This window comes from Fukomys damarensis, unplaced genomic scaffold (genome assembly GCF_012274545.1).
Source record: "Fukomys damarensis isolate Sample0158 unplaced genomic scaffold, DMR_v1.0_HiC HiC_scaffold_20, whole genome shotgun sequence".
Taxonomy (NCBI): domain Eukaryota; kingdom Metazoa; phylum Chordata; class Mammalia; order Rodentia; family Bathyergidae; genus Fukomys; species Fukomys damarensis.
The window spans coordinates 19,052,439-19,066,105 of NW_022900932.1; the positions used below are offsets into that span (position 1 = coordinate 19,052,439).

General features: G+C 55.8%; 2 protein-coding genes across 9 annotated transcripts in view; one reads left to right on the top strand and one right to left on the bottom strand.

The window, feature by feature from the left end:
• Vsir (V-set immunoregulatory receptor) overlaps window positions 1–9,431 on the top strand; it is a 27,572-nt gene extending 18,141 nt beyond the window's left edge. The window contains exons 5-8 of the mRNA XM_033766573.1: window positions 3,522–3,549; window positions 4,348–4,544; window positions 4,701–4,763; window positions 4,964–9,431. Of these exons, the coding sequence (XP_033622464.1) occupies window positions 3,522–3,549; window positions 4,348–4,544; window positions 4,701–4,738 (263 nt within the window). The 3' untranslated portion in view covers window positions 4,739–4,763; window positions 4,964–9,431. The remainder of the gene's footprint in view (window positions 1–3,521; window positions 3,550–4,347; window positions 4,545–4,700; window positions 4,764–4,963) is intronic.
• The window catches only part of Cdh23 (cadherin related 23), a 336,018-nt gene that overhangs the window by 51,605 nt on the left and 270,746 nt on the right, over window positions 1–13,667 (bottom strand). For all 8 annotated transcript variants that reach the window (XM_010606319.3, XM_010606337.3, XM_010606311.3 and 5 more), the window contains one exon: window positions 13,251–13,478. In XM_010606319.3, coding sequence (XP_010604621.1) covers window positions 13,251–13,478 — 228 coding nt within the window. The remainder of the gene's footprint in view (window positions 1–13,250; window positions 13,479–13,667) is intronic.

The window sequence follows — 13,667 nt, forward strand, 5'->3', positions numbered from 1 at the left end:
GTGTGTGTGTGTGTGTGTGTGTGTGTGTGTGTGTGTGTGTGTGTGTATAACCCATTCTGCCCAGGCCCTGGATCTCTGCTGCTCCCTACATTGCCTTCAAGGAGTGAGAACAGGCTTAGTGCCTGCCAACCACTTTGGCTCCCAGGCAGTGCTGGCTTGGCACTTAATCAAGAAAAAGTCCCTGTTGAATTAATGACTAATCACATGTTGTGATAGGAATAACTCACATTGATTTATAGAAATGCTGCTCCTCAGAGATCCGTTGGGGACCTGCTTTCATGTGTGGGTGCATTTGTTTTGTAATTAGTAGCAAGGACAGGGACAAAAACATGATTTTTGGACAAGTGCAAAGGCTCATGTCTGAAATGGCAGATTTGGGAGGCTGATGCAGGAGGATCACTGCGGATTCAAGGCCAGTCTGGGATACATAGTGGGTTCAAGGCTAGCATGAACTACAGTGAGATGCTGTCTCAAAAATAGATAAATAAATAAAAATTTTAAAAAATGACTTTTGGTATATTGGAAATAGGAGGGGGTCTTGGAGATAACTTCATTCAGCCCCTTTTTAAAATCAGCAAGCTAATAACTAAATGAATGTTGTGTAACTGCCTGCCAGCTTCCCACCCTCGCTCTGTCTGGGGGATGCAGTGTCACCGTATAACAACAATTATATAGTTCACTGGCCTCCAGGCCCTAGCGGATGGGGCTACCGTGCCAGGCTCTACGCTAAGATGATCACCTGCATTTGCTCATTTAGAACTCAGCACAACCCCCAGAACTTGGTTCCACCATTATTCCCTTTTACAGATGAGTACACTGAGGCTCAGAGACATTTTATAACTTGCCTGAGAAACCATACAGCAGCCAAGCGTGGTGGAACTGCCTGTGATCCCAGTACTTGGGAGGCTGAGGCAGGAGGATTGCTCTAAGTTTGAGGCCAGCCTGGGCCACACAGTGAGTTCAAGACCGGTTTGAACTACATAATGAGACCCTGTCTCAAAAAACAAAACAAAACAAAACAAACAAAAACAAAATAAGAAACCATACAGCAAATAAGTGGTGAAGCCAGGCTTCAAGATCCTAGCCACAAACGGCTTTTACACCCTCCTTCTGGATGATGGTACCCCTCCTCTAACCCTGCCTGAAAGCCTGAGTCTGCTCGGGGCAGGAGGGTGAGAGCCCTGTGCCCTGGTGGCCTCTTCCTGGCTGTGTGGGGGAAGCAGGGGATGATGCTGTCCCCTGAACACCCCTGATTTCCTTGACCTCTCTGAGGCCCTGGCTAGAGCCCTACAGTGGGTCCGTCAGGGCTTGCAGTCTCCTCCCTCTTGCTTTCAGAGCTGCCCAATTCCTCTCACATACCCCACAGCCCACCCACAGGAGTCCTGAAGGTGGCAGGGGGACAAGTGTTGGAGTGAGAGCAGAAGAGGAAGTCAGGGGCCTAACACCCAGGTTGCCGGGAGCTGCTGCTCTTCAAAGGCTGGCAGAGTACGAGCTGCCACCCCCTCATTCCCAGCTCCCAGTGTCAGAGGTGCTTTCTGTGCCCTTCATTGGAAACCACGGCACTGCCTCATCATGTGGTCAGAACAGGGAACAGGAACTGGAAAACAAACACTTACTGGGTGGAGGATGCCGTGTGCGCATGTGCGTGCGTGCGTGCGTGTGCGTGTGCGTGTGTGTGTGTGTGTGTGTGTCTGTGTCTGTGTCTGTGTCTGTGTCTCCTCTGTCTCCTTCCTGGTTCTACTGAACCAATGGCTCTTGTGGGGAAGGGGGATGGCGGAGGAAGGAAAGCCAGAGGGGAAATCCCTGGCTAAGAACCCTAGAGGGTGTCCTGAGGACATGGGGGCGGGGTGGGTCCTACTCCAGCACCAGGACACCTTCAGACTACATGCTGGCTGCCAGGGTGCCAGTCTGCCCCAGGAAGATACAGAATTGGACTGAGGGGAGTGTGTGGTGCAGTGCGATTAGGGGTGCACCTTGCCCTGAGTTCCATGTATCCCTGGAACTCTGAGTGATACTGTTCTGGAGCCACCAGTCACTTCTCTAGCCCTTGCCCCTTATGCAGTGTGTGCAGTAACAGAGTGGGAACAATCATTTATCTTCTTGCAAAAATGCTTTTGGGATCAGTCCCCTCTCCTCCTCCCAAAGAGAATTTAAAAAGAATAAAAGATTATCATCTGATTTCAGACTTGAGACAGACATGAAATGCAAGACGCCATGTGCAAAACCAAGAGGGAGGGGAGCCTGGGGCCATCTCTCTCCAGCAGGTTCTAGAGAAGCAGCTGCCCCTGGGGCTCGGGACCAGAAAGAGCTCCAACACTAGTCCCAGAGTGCAGGCAGAGGTGGGTAGGGTGGGTGGCAGGTCAGGGAGGTGTATGGTGGGCTGGGGATTTAGCTCAGTGGTGCTGCTGCCTGCTTTGCAAGTGGAAGGTCCTGAGTTCAATCTCAGTACCACACACACACACACACACACACACACACACACACACACACACACCAAGCACCTCTAGACAGGGAGGAGTGAGCTGTGCTCTGGCAGGAAGGTGCTAGGGTCCTGGCCTGGAAGAGATGCTCAGGAATGAGCCACCCTTGGGGCAAAAGGAAAAGAAGGGGCTGGGGGCATGGAGGGAGGCAGTACGCTGGGCCTGGACTTCTCTCCAACTTTAGATTGTGGCTCAGTTTCTCTCGCTCCAAAGTGGGACCCAAGACCTTGGTGGAGAGGCTGAGATGAACAAACACACATTGCACAGCACATGAAGCCTGACATGGAACAGCCCCTGTAAACAGGAGCCACAGTTCTAATAGATTTCAGGAACTCAGGGTGTAACTTCCCTGAGTTCGTGCTTTACAGTGCCTCCCCCCAGCCCATTTCCCCATCTGCCCTCAGCGCTGGCATCGAAGCTCCTTAAAGTGAGAAAGGTCTGCAGGAGGAAGACTCGTAGAGCTGCAAGAAAGAGGGAAGTTAGGGGCCCCTGCATCTGCTGGTGGCCAGCTTGGGGGGTGGGGAACCCCAAGGGGGAGGCAAGGCCACCCTAGCATGAATGAGCAGAAAGAATGGGACAGCTGGGAAGTGACCCCTAAGCTCGGTCCCCTAAGGCTCCTTGAGAGATGTCACCTCTTTTAGGTAGGATGGAGGCCGGGGCAGAAAGAACCCTCTAGGAAATGACCTTGAAACCCTACCCTTAAGTCATGGCTGAAGTCCAGAACTGGGCAAGGGTCCAAACAGGAAACCACAGTTCGCAATTCAGGATCCTGGCCTTTGGTTGACTGTAAATGCTAAGGGTCTGCCTGTGTTATGTGAGCCATGGGAGAAAGTGTGAGCTGCCGTTGGCTTATTGCATGCACTTGGAAAATACAGGTTGAATTTCATTTGTTCACAAAGTAGGCCACTCACTAGCGGCCACCAGCAGGGGAGTCCCCATCTGGGCAGGGCCTGCTGGATGGGCTCCTGCTCCCCGACAGGCCTCTGCTAGCAGGGTTCGGGGACCTTCCTTCCTGTGACCAGCTTCTCTGTCTGTCCCTAGGTGCCCAGGAGCTGGTGCGGATGGACAGGTAAGGCCCACAGAGATACACCTGCCAGGCCCAGCAGCAGCCAGGGGATATTTCTGTGTAGCAGGGCCCCTGTTCAGCCACCTAGCACTTGCCACTGGGTGAGGATGGGCAGGCACTGAACTACTCAGAGGGGGCCCAGCAACCCAGCCCCAGCTGGAGGGGCGGCTCCACCCACAGGACCTCCAGGCAGGAGGGCAGATGCTGGAAGGCACCAGCACAGGTAGCAGGTCCGGCACGGGGAGGGTGGGGGAATGTGGATTCTCTACTCTGGGCTGGCAGCTGGCTGCGGAATGAGCTCAGAAATGAGCTACACTCAGACCTCGGCCTCTGTCCTGCAGCAAGGAGTCCAGAGCTTCTCTGTATGTATGAACAGGAAGATTTCTAAGACCCAGGTCAAAGCAAGTTTCGCCAGCAATCCTGCTGGAATCTGAGTTGAGGGGTCCTTCCCAGGTTGCCCCTTCTCAGGTGGGAAGAGAAGAGAACCCAGGCACTCAGCTCAAAGAGCTCTAGGGCACTCACCCCTGACGTCATTACCCTTGGCTCTAAGCTTCCGAGGCTGGTGTTCGGGGCGAGCCTCTGATGTGTGCTGATGGTCACAGCATGGGAGGAAAGGCAGCCGGGCTGGCATCTGCCCCGGTGCCCCGAGCTCCCCTGAGCACCTAGGGGCAGAGTGCAGCTCACACCTTTGCCCCCTGGGATGAGGGGACAGCAGGGGAAAAGGGGAGGGAGGCAAGACCGGAGGGCGGTAGCTTCACTCCATCCCAGCAGCACACGTGACTCTCCGTTCTGCTTCTCTAGTGCCATCACCCAGGGAATTGAAAACCCTGGCTTTGAGGCCTCTGCACTTCCCCAGGGGATGCCCGAGGCCAAGGCCAGGCCCCCTCTGACCTACATGGCCCAGCGACAGCCTTCCGAGTCTGGGCGGCACCTGCTGTCTGAGCCCAACACTCCTCTGTCTCCTCCGGGGCCTGGGGACGTCTTCTTTCCATCCCTGGGTGAGTGTGTCTTTTTTCCATCCCTGGGTGAGTATTTCTGCAACCCTGACCCGCAAGGTCACGACCCCAAGGTCTGCAGGGCATCCTCCTCAGGGAGTCCGCACAGACTCTTGGTGCAGGGCCCCCTGCTCACTTTGCCTCTCCTTTCTTTTGCAGAGCCTGTCCCCGACTCCCCACATTCTGAGGTTATGTAAGCCAGCTTGGGGGACAGTGGGCAAGGCTGGCCGGGCGGTATTTCTGCAACCCTGACCCGCAAGGTCACGACCCCAAGGTCTGCAGGGCATCCTCCTCAGGGAGTCCGCACAGACTCTTGGTGCAGGGCCCCCTGCTCACTTTGCCTCTCCTTTCTTTTGCAGAGCCTGTCCCCGACTCCCCACATTCTGAGGTTATGTAAGCCAGCTTGGGGGACAGTGGGCAAGGCTGGCCGGGCGGCCCTGTGACTGGCTTCCCTGGCCTCGGCCTTTGTTTGGCCTCCACGCTCCTGCTCTGAGCCCAGACTCTGCTTTAGCCCCACTGCCTGGACTTTCTACCTTTTGGATGCTACACGGGGGAAGGGAGAAGATGCTGGATCGCTCACCCCTGCCCCAAGGATGCTGGGGTGCTCAGTCCCCTTAGGACCAGAACTTTGCCAGCTGCAGATGCCAAATGACCTTTAGCCCAAGAAGTCTCCAGATTTCCAGCTCTACAGCAACCTCTCACCCTGGGACAGGAGTCTTGGGACCTGGCAGCACAGAGAGGACAAGGAAGGCACTGGGCAGGACCCCCAGTGCCACTCTCCCAAGCATAAGACATGGGACTAGATGTGGAGAGATTCCTCCCCATTGGGATTGGCCTGGCTGCCCTGTCCCTGGCCACGGGGGCTCCTCGAGCTGCCTCCCTCTAGCAGTCTTTGACGCTCTGCTACAGGTTATGTATCTGGGGCTCCTGCTGCCTGCATTCCAGTCCCCAGAGTTCAGTGGCCAGAGGCCCTGAAGCAGGAAGTACAGAGTGGGCCCAATGGCCCACTGTGAGCCAACTGGCATCTTGGGCAACTTGAGGCCAGGCCAGAGATTGTGCCACCTACTGCAGATGGCACGGAGGAGGTGGGTGGGGCCTGCTGGGAAGGTGAGAGGAGAGGTTCCTCCTTCCATAGCACCTGCTCCAGGGCTCAGCATGGGCAATAGCAAGGGTGACTGCATAACGTCTTGTCCATTCTAGGACACTTCTGAGTGCTAAAAGGGGTGCTATTAAAAACTACATCGGCAACAGGTGCAAGCCGGCAAATGAGTTGGAGGCAACAGATCTATCGCTGTTCTTTGCAGAGACCAGGGAATCCCTCTCCCCCCACACACCTTTGGGCTTCTGTTCAGCTATCACCTCAGTGTGCCCCATGTGGGGGGCTGATACCAGGACAGAGAAGCATTTGTTCCCCTTGCAGGTGTCTCCCCCGGCAGGGCGTGACCTGGGTTTGCTTTTATATCTCATAAAGGGGAGCCCTTTGTGGAACTGCCATGGAAGGGTTTAAAGCATGGGACAGAACTGGGGTAGAGGCTGGGGAGGTGGGGTAATTCCCCTCCATCCCTGGAGAGTATAGTTCCAGTGTGGGCATGCATGGCCCACCTGCCTCTTTGGACTCTGCAGAGGCTAAAAGCAGGACTGTGGGCCAGGACTCAGCACTAGCATGCAGGGGGAGAAGCTTGCCATGCCCAGGGCTGGAGGAAAGGGGTGGAAAAGGGGAGCGGCGTGGGGCTGCACAGCCACACCCCCAGGTCAGGCCCACGGGCCTAGGCCATGGAGAGGGGCACCTGCTGTGCCTGCGGCTGGGGCCCTTGAGCAGAGAAAAAGCACAGACCTTGTGGCAGGAGCGACACAAAACCCTGGCTCCTGCTTTGTCCCCCGAGACCCTTCTTGTACTCCACCTGCTGCCACAGATACTTCATGCTGCGCCACAGACAGAGTGAGCTGTTCTCCCAGCTTGTGGAGGCCCTCTGGGCAGGAGTGAGGAGGTGACACCTATTTTGTGGCAGGATTGTGCAACCCTGGGGTCCGAGGACAAGCCACAGACCACCTCTGGTCCCCCAGCTCAGGAGTGTGACCTATTCCCTGGGGAGGGTGGTGTGGCCCCAGACCTCAGATGCAGAGATTGTTTCTATGAATTTGGCTGTCAGACCCTGAGCCTGGCTGATGTCATGTGGAGAAGGGAGGTGGCCCCTGGCGGAACAGCCACCACACTTCCTGCCCTGCTTCCTCCTGTAGTCTTTTCTTCTCTGACCCTTGCAAGTGAATGTATCTTGGGCTTTATGGTTTCCTGTTTTCAGTGAAATTTACTCCGAGCTCCAGGCTCCCTCTCCATCCATGACCATGGGCCCTGCCTGCTGCTACCTTATGGACACCCTCCTTGCTGCTGCTGGGAAAGGGCAGGTCGTTGGAACAGCTCTCCATGTCACCCAGGGGGGCAGGGCCTCTGAGATGCCATCCCTGGTGGTTGTGGGCTGAGGGATGTGGGACAGAGTCAGGGGCATGAACATGCAGTTTCCAAGGGAGCAGGGGGAGTCCAGGGGGCCGGGAGGAAGTGTGCTGTTTAACAGGGAGACTCTACAGGTACTGGTTTCCTGGCCCTATCGGTGGGCCTGGGAAGAACCTCTGTGCCTTTTAGGAACTCACTCATTGTTAGAACAGGAATCAGGAATTGGGACTGTCTTATACAGCTCTGGACATTCACATCCAGTTAAGGTGTCCTGGGGAGAAACTGAGGGGCAGGGACTGGAGGCTCCCCTGGGAGAGGTTTGCCAGCCCAGCAGTGGCTGTGAGACATACCCTGGGGCCCCTGGTGGCTGCTGATGGTCAGGCTGCCCCTGCCTGATGGTGATGGGCCCTAGGATGGGTGTGTAGGACCCCTAGGACTGCATCTCAAAAAGACCAGCCCTAGGACTGCCCTCACTCCTGCCTGGCTAGAACTCCCCTGCATACAGCGCCTCAGGACCCCTGGCCTTCCTCAGAGGATGCTCCTGAGGGGCTAGCACTGCCCCCATCCTGGGCACCTGAGCCCTGCTTGCTGGAGGATGGCTTTCTGGGTGTTAGCCAGAGCCCTCATCAGCTGACCCGGCTGTGCCTGGGGCTGGGCTAAGAATTGCTCAGGGAACCACAATAGGCGAAAGAGGAACTGGGGTGTCTGCCAGGACGCTGGGTGCAAAGCTTTCTTGAAAAAAGATTTGGCCCAGTGAGCGGCTGTCCCAGCCCACAGAGATGGCTGTCTGGACACGCCTGCTTTGCATGGTCCCTTCTCCCCCGACCCCAGCAAATGTGTCTCCCTTCTGGGAGGATGGGGCTGGGAGGATGGGACTCGATACTAGCCTGGCCTTTGGACTTGGGTGTAGAGCTGATAACTGATCTGTAGCCACTGGGTGATGGGCTGAGCCAGGGGGCCAAGGCTCTGTTCCTGGATGACTCACAGCAGCCGGGGCTGCTTCTGACCAAGGACCACCTTCTCAGGTTCCTAGGAGCTTTCTCTGGCCTGGTGGGATCTCCTCTATGGCAGGGATGCCCAAAGCTTGTATAAGCCAGGGGGAAAGATGTTTTGTTTTATTTCTCAATTCTCACCTACAGGTACGGCCTCCTGAAATATAGACTGAGAGGAATTCTGAGGTATTAATATGGCTTAGTGAGAAAGTTCTGAGATCAGCTAGCAATGCCTGCCTTGGGCATAGGAAAGGAAGTTGTGGTATGTGTGCCACGTCTTTCAGTATGGCTTCCAAAACTCTTTCACCTGTGTTACCCTGCCCTCAATCCTCGGAGCCTTTATTTTCCCCATTTAATGCTTTGGGAAACTAAGGTTCTGAAGGACCTGTGTTTTTCAAAACAAGTGAATGGTGGGGTTAATGCTTGGGTCTCCTGCATCTCATCTGCCTGTATCCCTTCCCTTCTCTGAATGACATTTATAGGTCAGGACCTGGCAAGGCCTTGCAGCACACACACACCATAGCCCCAAGAGATAAGTCTCTGCCCTTAAATTCATGGTTCCACCTCCTTCCACACAAAAGTGTTCCTATTTGTGCCCTGCCTAGCCTAAGCTTTCTCACGAATGCTGTCTCCTTCCGTATCACTCCCTGTTGGGTGGCCAGGAAGCCACAAGACTTCTGGTTGGCACGGTGCCCACACACCCTGCTTGCTTGCCTGCTTGCATCAAGGGATGGGGAAGGGAGAAGCCCTCAGGGACCAGTGAGTCCCAGGGTCGCATGGAGGAACTCAGACATCTGAGACATCTGAGACATCTGCATTTTCCAAGTAGCTGCAGGATGTCCTACTGGAAGCAGGGTAAGGGCAAGGCTCTGGGTTGCCCATGCCGGTGAGAAGGCCGGCTACTCTATGTGCACACAGGCAGGGAAACTATGAGCTCAAGCCAGGGGAAGCAGGGTTGGAAGAGCAGCAGGAGAAGGCTGAACAACGCAGAAGGTCTCTGTGCTAAGACAGGAGGTGAGCTGCCCAGGACCACGTTCCCAGATCACAGACTATCACAGGGCCGCCGCAGGGGCTCTGTGTACCAGCAGTGAGTAGTGGAAGCTTTTCTTTTCTTCTGCCTGGACAGATGACCTCTGCAGGTCCCTGGCAGCCTGAGAAGCCAGCGTATGTTATCTGGGACTGCATTTCCTACTGGCTTCAATTCATGTGGCAGGGAGGCTGTGTCAGGCCCTCCTTCCCTCCCCAGCCCCTGCAGAGAGGCCCAGCTCTGGCCTCCCTGCTGCCTCCATGTCCTTCCTCCCTGGGCCAGCCCTTCCTCCCGCAGGGGCCTCCTTGATGACCGCTTACACCTCGCGCTGGGTCCAGGCATCCTGCCTTGGCTTGGAGCTCACTAGAAGGCCGGAGCAGTGCAGTGACTTCCCCTGGCCAGGGGCATTGTGCACCATTGTGTGGCAGGCCTGGAGCTGGCCCGGATGCCTCTTGCAGCCCAGCTGTTCATGCTAGGGTGACGCAGGGTGGAGACAGCCTGGGCTATCTGCAGGAATGTCCGGCTCTCAGGAAAGTAGGCAGAGGAGCCAGAGGAAAAAATAGAGGGTGGGTGGGGGCTCAGTTACAGGATTTTTCTGGGCTTTGGGAAGCTCTTGGCCACAGAATCTCAGGCTTCGTCTTGCAAGATAAGGATGTAAGTGATGGCTCCCTGACTCCTGGCTTTGAGCTCCCTGTACTCTGTCACATCAGAGTGTCAACTCTCCCCACCCCCATGCCAGCCCCCCAGCCTGCAGGCTCAGGGTGGCAGACCTGGGGCCGACTCATCTCTGCCTCTAGCTCAGGCCTTCTTGGTGTTGAATGAACAGATGAATGATTCTTGCGTGTCCCCGTCCCCCAGGAGGGCTGGTCCTGCCCGGCATGGGCCGGCTTGGAACCAGGAGGGTCACTGCAGGCGGCAATGAGAGGACAGGTGCAGGCCTGTGGGATTTCTCTAGACAGACCTGTGCAGGCAGCATGGTGCTCCCACCCCATTAGACCACAGGAGCTTCCCATGAGCTGGCCTGGTGGCTCCAGCTGCTTCAGGAGGGGTTAGGACCCTCCTTCCTCTCACACCCATCCAGAGAAGTCTGCCCAGTGGCAGGGAAACCCCTAGCTCTGGTCTCCTCCTGCTCCTTGAGGATGCACATGACCTCTAAGGGTTCACTGCCCAGAGGGGAAGACTGGGCCAGGGAAAGCAAATCTTCAAGGGTCCAGGGTTCCTTGGAGGCAGGTACTGGTTGTTGGGCCCCTGCTTGTCAGCTTCTGCCCTACACCTACTCAAGTCTGACGAGACTTAGCCAGGAGCCACCTCCTCCAGGAAGCCTTCCCAGCCCCTCTCAGTGCCCCATCGGCCTGGAGGCCCCTGCATGAACCTCCTCATGGCCTCCGCCCCACTCAGCTGCCCTTCGTCCAACCAGGACCAGGATGTCTTCGCCTCTCCAGTGCCTCAGGTGCCTGGGGAATGCTGGCTGAATGAATGAATGAGTCAATGAATGAAGGAAGGAAGGAAAAAAGAGCTGAGTGTTGCTTCCTCAAACTGCATCCAGTGACCATTATAGTTTTTCACTCAAGTGTCTCCTGCAAAACTCACATGATGGAGATTTTCTTTCTCCACACTGATGAAGCATGGGCACAGTAAGGAGAGGACATATTCCTTGTGAGTAACATCTTCCTTCTAGGAATCTCTTTACTTTGGCCCCTAGTGCTGTTTGCTTGTGTTATAGTTCGGAGTTTGTGTTACAGTCTGAGGCAGCGCAGGAGGCCACAGTGTGCTTTCCCAGGCACCGGCCTCAGAGCCCCATCCCACATCCTGCCCACGGAAGGGTGTTCAGGCCTCAGGCAGCAGCGCTGGGATGACCAAGGCGAGGCAGGCAGATGCTGCCCACCTCCCCCAAGCCCTGAGCCCTGCCTGAGGGAGGCCTGGGTCAGCAGGCTCTGGGTGTGAGGAGGGAGCTCAGCAGAGGATCTGGCCAGTAGCTGGAAACTCTAGTTATGGGACCAACCCCACATTTTTCAGGGCCTCTTTGGGCCACAACCCATCTTTCTGGATGGCCAGCATGGGTTTGTCTGTCTCTAACTCCCATTCTTCTGGGGTAAAACGAAGCCTGATGTGGTCTCCACACCTTAGGGTCCTAGAACAGATGTGTTCTGATGTCTGCCTCCCTGGGGAGCCCAGGCTGTAGGGGTAAGGGTAGGATTGGGGTGTTGGGGCACCTACATCTGGATGGGAGAAGCAGTGCAACAGTGCTGTCAGAGGCCCCCCAATATTTCCTGTTCCCTCTTCCTCACTAACAGAGTCTTTCTCTTGTTGGGAGCTGGGATACATCTGGCCCTGGGTCATGAGCCAATTGTGACAAGTCTATTCCTCATTTTTTCCAACTTCCCATGTAGGCAGCATGCCCGTGTGACCCCCAACTGCCAATTAGACACGGAAGAACTCTGGAATTTGGTTCTGGGAAATCTTTCACTTTCCCGATGAAGGGACAGAAGTAACTGGCACAGCTCTTTGTCTTTTTGTCACCTTCCTGCCTTGAGTGAATGCTGATATGATGGCTGGAGCTCTAGCAGCTGTCGTACAACCATAAGACATGAACTCTGACATCACTAAGCCTGACATCAGTATTTGTAATTCATTCCAGAGGTCTGATGTGAGAAAATACATTCTGATTTGTGGTGCCATAATGAGGTGTCTGTTACTTGTAGCCAAACACATCTCTAAGTGCTGATGGATGAATGACTGAGACAATTCACCCTCACCCTGAAGGTGGGTGCAGCCGTGGAAGGCATATGCCAACACCGGGTCCCTCCATGTCACCACCATAAATGATACCCTTCCTGCCTTACCCTGTGCCGGAAAGTTATATGTGTTCCCGCTTAGCCTGCTAGGTGTGGAGGGCTGAATTTATCAACTGTGACACCAGAAGCCTGGGGACTGAAGATGCCCAGGGGTGCCTGAGCTGGTCCTATTTCCTGGACTCTCAGAACGGGCTGGGTGGAGTTCCTGGGGTTACTGGCCCAATTCCTACCCCTTGCCAGGGACACCCTAGTCAAACAGCCCAGCCCAAGCTGCTGCAACTCCTTCCACCACAGGGTCATGACCAAGGGGAGGCACCCACAGGTCACCTGTTAGGGTGGAAAGAGGCACAGCTGAGGCTTCACTTAGAATTGAGGTCCCCAGGGTCCCCAGGCTGCAATTCTGTGTCTGACCTTTATCTCCCTTCTCCCCACACTCTGCAGTTCTGTACCACTTAGGCCTGTAAACCTTAGTCTAACTCACCGTGTCCTGAATCAATGCTTCCTTGTGACTTGCTTTGGCCAAGGGAAGCTGCAGAAGGGACCTGCAGGCCTTGTGTGCCCCTTATTCTCTCCCCTCCTAGCTCTCCTTCTGGAGGAGCTGCCCATCTCCTCCCATGATGGTGAGCCGATCCCCAGAAGCACATCACCAGTTGGCATTCCGGTCACCAAGGAGAAAGCCCAGCTAAGACCAGAAGAACCACCCTGCTGAGCCTGTCCTGCACTGCCAATCTGCAGAATTCCAGAGAAACCAACGAGCATTGTTTCACACTTCCGGGCAGCATGTGGTTTGTAGCACAGCATGACGGCGACAACAGACAGCTGATACATCCTCCTCCTCATGGTTTGCCGAACACATCCATACACATGAGCTAATGGGGTCCCCCAAATGACTCTGGTAGATGCTATTTGCCTTTTGCAGGTGACAAAGCTCAGATTCTGACAGGTTCTGACTGGCTCATCAACACACAGCCAGCTCATTGCGTTCCAACTCAAAATTCAAACTGCTCACCAGGCCCTACAGGGCCACCACTCGGCTGCCACACGGCCACCACCCCACCCTTATAGACACTTGGCCTCAGGCCTTCGCAGTGCTCCTACTTATTCAGGCATCCCTTGAAACACGGACCTTTGTCCCTTCCAAGTCTGACCTGTTGCAACAGTGTTGCACCAACACGATGTGAGGCTGCAGGCGCCCTTCCCTGAGGACCACCTCATGGGTTGGCTCCATAGCAGGCTCAGCCTCCACCCCACCCACAGCAAGGGCACTGAAGAAGGGAGCTTGGGGTGGCTAAGCACATGGGTGAACCAGTCCTCACGCGGCAGCCTCCACAAGGGTAGACTGAAGAGATCATCCACTGTGTGGGATTCTGCTCCCCTGTCAGTCCCCTCACACAGCTGGCGGGGCAGCCCCACCCACGCCCCCCACCTGTGCCCCCCGGCACTCACCGACAGCGTGGGGGTGCCCTCGTCCTCCACGGTGACCACCAGGTGGTAGAAACCCTGGCGCTCGCGGTCGGGTGGGGCGGGCCGTGTGGCGATCTCACCGCTGATGCGGTCCATGCGGAAAGTAAGGTCCTCGTTGCCCTCGGTGATGTAGTAGGACAGGACGCTGTTGATCCCGATGTCACGGTCAGTAGCTCTCACCTGGACCACAGCAGTGCCGCCGCCCACGTTCTGCAGGAAAGCAGAAGAGCGGTCACTCTGGATTCCAGGCCTCTGGGGCACAGTCTAGTACCTGCTCCTGTCTACTGGAGGGTGACGAGGTACATGACAGACAAGGATGGCAGAGGTGGGCACAGACTATGTGCTGGGTCCTGCTGTGACAACTCCCTGAACCGTGCATTCAGTTTTGGCACTGCCCCA